The sequence below is a fragment of the Cibotium barometz genome, chromosome 19, assembly GCF_041138505.1.
Source record: "Cibotium barometz isolate CiBa-2024 chromosome 19, ASM4113850v1, whole genome shotgun sequence".
NCBI lineage: Eukaryota > Viridiplantae > Streptophyta > Polypodiopsida > Cyatheales > Cibotiaceae > Cibotium > Cibotium barometz.
Genome location: NC_141064.1, coordinates 11171300 through 11176914, shown reverse-complemented (window position 1 = coordinate 11176914; position 5615 = coordinate 11171300). Strand labels below are relative to the sequence as shown.

General features: G+C 46.3%; 1 protein-coding gene across 1 annotated transcript; it reads left to right on the top strand.

The window, feature by feature from the left end:
• The first annotated feature begins 327 nt into the window (after nt 1-327).
• Nucleotides 328-4194, top strand: LOC147628226 (uncharacterized). The gene is made up of 3 exons (XM_086813295.1): nt 328-1449; nt 2041-2177; nt 2697-4194. The coding sequence occupies exons 1-3, from the start codon at nt 404-406 to the stop codon at nt 3560-3562; spliced, it is 2049 nt and encodes a 682-aa protein (XP_086669421.1). The 5' UTR covers nt 328-403; the 3' UTR covers nt 3563-4194.
• Nucleotides 4195-5615: the final 1421 nt, after the last annotated feature.

Sequence of the window (5615 nt, the reverse complement as noted above, 5' to 3'; positions counted from 1 at the left end):
TGGTAAATGCTTTCTTTCTTATACTGTTTGTTTGTTTCCTACTGCGCAGGTTCATCATAACCCAACAACAAAGGTGAACGTCGAGCATCGTGCCCATCTATGCAACCTTTTACAAATGACAAACATACAGACTCGGAGCCATCTATTCAAAAGATACCTCGTTTTCCTATAGACAAAAGTATTTGAAGTCTCACTCGTTCTCAATATGCACACGAGATAAAAGTTCTCAATATTTTGCTTATGTTTGTTAATAGTGTTAAATTTGTAAATATTATAATTTATTTATTTGTTGGTGTAGGGCGAGAGAGTAATAATAATGTGTGCTTCTCAACGCAAGCCTTTCTGTTGCTTCGTCTTCCCCGTCCTTGTTCCTTCATATTTTGACCTCCCTTTGGTGCCTGTGATGGACAGAGTCCAGGTTCCCCTCGCGAAACATGGTAGTACCTACCTGAGCCCACCTTCCGCTAATGAGCTCTCCGGTCAGTACCTTGCGCCTCCCTCCGATAGCTCGCAAGCTCTGCTTTGGAACAACAACAGCAAACCCCACCAGGACTTGACCCATGCTTCCTCCTGGCCCCCTCATTGGACAGAACCACACATACCCTCTACCATCTCCCCTCCCCCCGAGCTCTGGAACACGCTCCAGCTCACACACACCTCTGCAGACAATGCCGCCCTGCCGTTGACCACCGCCCTGATCACTGTTGACCCCGCAGACAACTCCACCCTTGCAGCAGACTCTGCTCTTCTTCTGAGTCAAGGTGTCCTTCCACTGAAGCCCGGGAGCTTCCCTGTCTCTGTTGTCTTAGGTCCTCATCCCATTCCCTTAGCTTGCAAGCTCGACATTGCCGCGGTCAAGGGCCAGGAGGTCTCGTTTGCAAATGGTTCAGCTTACAATGAAGAACTGAAGAGGAATCCTAGGGTTAAAGATGTTGTTTTGAAGGAAAAAATTGTTGACAGTCCTAAGCTCGCAAGTCAAGGCTATGGCAGCAGTCAGTACAGTGTAAGGAAAAGAGACTGCGAAGATAGGGGCAGTATGCTGGTGAAGAACGAGAAGCACAAGCAGAGGGATGAGCTTGGAGGTACCATAGCCTCCGGTTTGGGGGATTCCACCACCGGTCTGAAGCTAGGTAAGAGAAGCTACTTTGGAAATGTCAGTGCAGAGGGGGGGGGTGAAGATAACGCGCGAGCTGCAGTGGCTTCCTTTGCTAACAATTATAACAGTAATGGAGAGAATGTCAATAGAAACAGCAATGGAGGCAGCATCAAGAAACATAAGACTTCATCTCCCACTGTCAATGTACCCAGATGCCAAGCAGAAGATTGCAAAGCTGAGTTGTTGGGCGCGAAAGACTATCACCGACGGCATAAGGTGTGTGAGTGGCACTCCAAGTCCAGCAAGGTCAAGGTGGCTAATAAAGAGCAGCGCTTCTGTCAGCAGTGTAGCAGGTAAGTCCCCTTCCTTCCTGCTTCCAACACGCGAACACACAATGTGGATATGCACACAGGTATATCATTCACACATCCGGGGGACATATATAGGTATGACGTTTACACATCTTAAGCATGGATAGGACCGCCCTTCTAAGTGGTTTCTACTGGTAGTGGTGAGTATGCCATGGGGCCTGATCTTCTAAATGGTTTCTACTGGTGGTGGTGAGTATGCCATGGGGCCTGCTCTACAAGAAGGGAGTGAACATCTTTGCTGAGTATTTCCCGAGCCAGGAGATTTCACGTTTAAGTAAATGGCTATGCATTTGAGGGCTGGAAACGATACTTGGCAGCTAAAATTCATAGTGACCTGGGGACCACCGTAAATAGCAATCGGAAAAACCTCAATTCTTGCTTATGAGCCCCACACTGAACAAGAGTTGCCTGCAGTCCTCGAGAACTGGAGACATGTTCAGGGGAGTGGCTAGTACTAGTTTAGATAATTTTGTGAGTTATGAAGCTTTTGCTAGCTTGCGTAAAGAGGTCGGCAACAGGGAAGACATTTTAGGAGCAAACTGATGCATTTCATGTGGCTATTATTGTGTGCAGGTTCCATGTGCTGTCCGAATTTGACGAAGGCAAACGAAGTTGCAGGAGAAGGTTGGCAGGACACAATGAACGACGGAGGAAGCAACAGCCTGAACCCTTGTCTCTGCTGTTGGCTGCAAGATATGCGTACTTTGGAGGTAAAGTCTCTAGGTTTTGGAAATACGTGATCCCTCTCTCTCTCCCTCTTTTTCTCTCTCCGTTTATCATCCTTACCATATCATAGCAAATGCTGTGCCGTATTATAGAACTTTCAGGGCTGTCAAGGTTAAGTAACGCTGCTCTGTGACTTTTAATTGGGAAAAGAGGCATCGAATGGCATTAGCCTCTAGTCTCTGTAAGGATTTCAGGCTAGAATGTGGTCCAATTAGAGCAAAGAGAGACCTTAGCCTTGGCAAGAGCAGGCAAAGGAATACAAAAAGGGCTACGAGTGGGCAAACACAGCAGCAACTTGTAATCTCATTAGAAATAGTTGACATTGCTTGTGTGAAAATCTCTTGTCCCCTGCCAATTTTGAACTCTTGCTGATGATTGTATGTTGTTTGTTTTGGGTTATAACACTTGCTCACTGCTTGTGCGAATATCTCTTGTACTTCTTATCCCCTGCCACTTTGAACTCTTGCTGATGGGTGCATGTTATTTGTCTCGGGTTATTGCAGATGGTAAACACTTGCTCAGTACCTCACTATTGGAGCACCCTTATTTCCTCCAGCACAAACGTGCATCAATGGCCTCTTATTTGGACAGTGCAGCCTTAACTGGCCATCTAGGAGTGGCAGGAGCTGACCTTCAAGGGCTGAAGCTCCGATGTAATCCAAAGGAGGAACCCGTGGGCAATGTCCCTGCTCTAGAGTTTCATGAGTTCATGCAGGGCTCGAGGGGTGAGGATGAGGATCTAGTAGGCGGCAGTGCTCGAGCATTTATGGTTGCTGGTGGGCATGGTTTAGAACTCTCCAATCTTCCAGGGCCACTAACAACATTGGCCACCTTTCTCATCCCTGACCCCCAGCCTCCGCCTGAGATTTCGGTCTCCGGGCGTGCTCTCTCTCTTCTGTCATCATCTTTGAATTCCCCAAACAACTCGTGCACCGCGTGCATGTCCCTTGGTGTGCCTTCACCTTCCATAGAAGGGCTCTTGGCCGAGAACCACCGTGCGGCGTCTTCTCAACACCAATCCATCTCCGGATCCTCTTCTTGTTTTACTTCTAATTCATGCAAGCTCATGGAGATGATGCCTCTTTTGCATGGCCATGGCATTACTACGCTCGCCAGTCCTGACAATGGCATTGCTGTCAGCATGGACCGCGTGCAGCCATCCATCATCCCTAATTTTGATGGCAGCTCTATGTCTCTAATGATGCCTGAGAATGGCTTTCAGAGTGTCGGAAACTCTCAACATGGGCGGCCGGTGCTAGATCTGATGCAGGTCTTATCCGCGGAACCTCGACAACAGCGGCAGCAGGTGGAACTCCAGTTTACAGATTTGGAAGGGCTGTCCATGTTTGGCAGACAAAGCATGATGTAGAAGAAGGAGAAGCATGTAGTGGAACTGTTCTGTCATGTTCTCAAGGGCTCAAAGATCTTCCTAATCTTTCTTCGGGGCTCCTGTGAACAGAGTGAAGCTGATGGGGTTCAGGGTAGGTTAGTTGGCTACAAGCAGGTTAAGCTCCTGCAAAGTCCAAAGGGCAGTGATAGCTCCCTAGAAAGTCCAGATGGCAAATACAGAGAGAATGCATCTCCCACATGTCCAATACCCTGGATGTCCAAAGTAGCTGGCAGCAGGCTAGTCCAAGCAGGTAACCCACATGCATTACGTAGACAGCAGGTGACCTTGCGAAGGCTCACACACAGAAGGCACTGATGGGATCTCAGTGAAACAAAAGAAAAAGCAGAAGCAGCTCTGCCATTGTTCTTATGGGGAACAAGGCAAAAAACATGGAGCTTGCATCTCCATTACCCCAGGTCTATCTTCTTTACTTTGGAAAAGTTGCACTTTTCTTTCAGTGTGACTCCCAAGGAAGTCCTAAAGCAGGGAAATATCAGTCGGAATTATGCGTTATGCCGGTGCACTGTCCATGCATTCTGAATAGAACGTATTGTGCCTTTATGGCCTATTCTGTTTCTTTCCTTTTGGTTCAAAACTTTTGAGTTTTTAAACTGGTCACCTCAGTCTACTGATTTCGTTACAAAGTCTTATTCGTTCTAATTTATTTGTGAGTAGATGCTGCAAATGCAATGGTGCTTTTCTCAGTCCTGTGACTACATTAAATTGTATTATCGATGGTGCCAAGGAGGATACATGAGTTCTTGAATTGCGCAATGTTAGAAAATACAATGAGACTTTAGGCCTCCGATCAGTCATCAGTCTCAAGGCAAGACTTCATGTATCAAGACCAAACACTCATGTAGATTACCCATATGAAAGCATGTCTTAAAACAAGTGCAAGTAGTCAGAAACCAAACCAAACCAATTGGGCCTTCTACCCTTATCCCACTTTACGCATCATCATGCCATGTGGCACTCCCTTTTCCACATTCTTTTATGTGGCTCTCAACATTCACACCACACAATATTATCTTGTACCTCTAAGTGCTTTCCCACACACGCATACACCGTGATTATATCTCTCAAAACCCCCTCGTTATCGAGGTGTTCTACAACTCACCCATCACTCACACGAAAATAGACATTGTGCCTTTCTACACCCCCCCTCAATGCTATCGAAGTGTTACATCACATTGTGCTAGGACAAGAACATGCACACTATCCACTTTTGAGTCTCAACTCGGGTAGGACTACACCCTCCACTTTGACCACCTATTTTTGCTCAAGCTGGGAACCTAGTTCCATTTTTAGCACCATACATTCTTTTTGAGACCTTTGCCTCAAGTAGAACCCTCATTTACTGGGTGAATACAAGTTCTTGTTTTGAGCTTTTAACTGCTCAGGTACGGTTACCCTCATAATCATGGGTGAGAAAATGTTACATCTCTACGAAACAGGACAGGGAACCTACATGTGAACATACCCTCAAAAACTCTCCCTTTTTTTTCATACAGACAAGGATATAGATTATCTTTTGTGTGCATGCCATTTTTGATGATGTGCTATGTGAATGAACCCTTAAGATTTTATAAGAGTTAAGCTTGTAAAAAAAAAAAACCTTAACTCCACTCCTGCAATGCTGAGAATGCGGAACCGCTTTCATGGCTAAATATCAAAATGCATCTTCTCTACATCGACTAGCAGTTGCATTGAATTCACCAACGCAATATGCTACATGCTAGTTGTATCTTGCAACACAGCCAGTGACGAGCTTTGAACATGGACCCCACTTGGTCATCATGTTCTTCACGAGCTTTTGTGTTGCGCCAACAGCATCAGCTCTCATGGTGACCTTTGACTGCGGTTCATCTTCTTCTCCATTCATGAGCTTCTTCTTGATCATCAGTCTGCCATAGGTGTTTCTTGCACCTCCTTTGAATTGGGTGCATACTCCCCTGGTGCACAGAGCCGTGGTGGGTGGCCCATATCCACCCACCAGCTTCTTTCGTCATCTCCATACATAAGGCAGATC

Coding starts and splice junctions, on each gene's coding strand:
- LOC147628226 (XM_086813295.1), top strand. CDS start 404: ATGGACAGAGTCCAGGTTCCCCTCGCGAAACATGGTAGTACCTACCTG. Junction 1,450..2,040: donor TTCTGTCAGCAGTGTAGCAG/GTAAGTCCCCTT, acceptor TATTGTGTGCAG/GTTCCATGTGCTGTCCGAAT. Junction 2,178..2,696: donor AAGATATGCGTACTTTGGAG/GTAAAGTCTCTA, acceptor GGGTTATTGCAG/ATGGTAAACACTTGCTCAGT.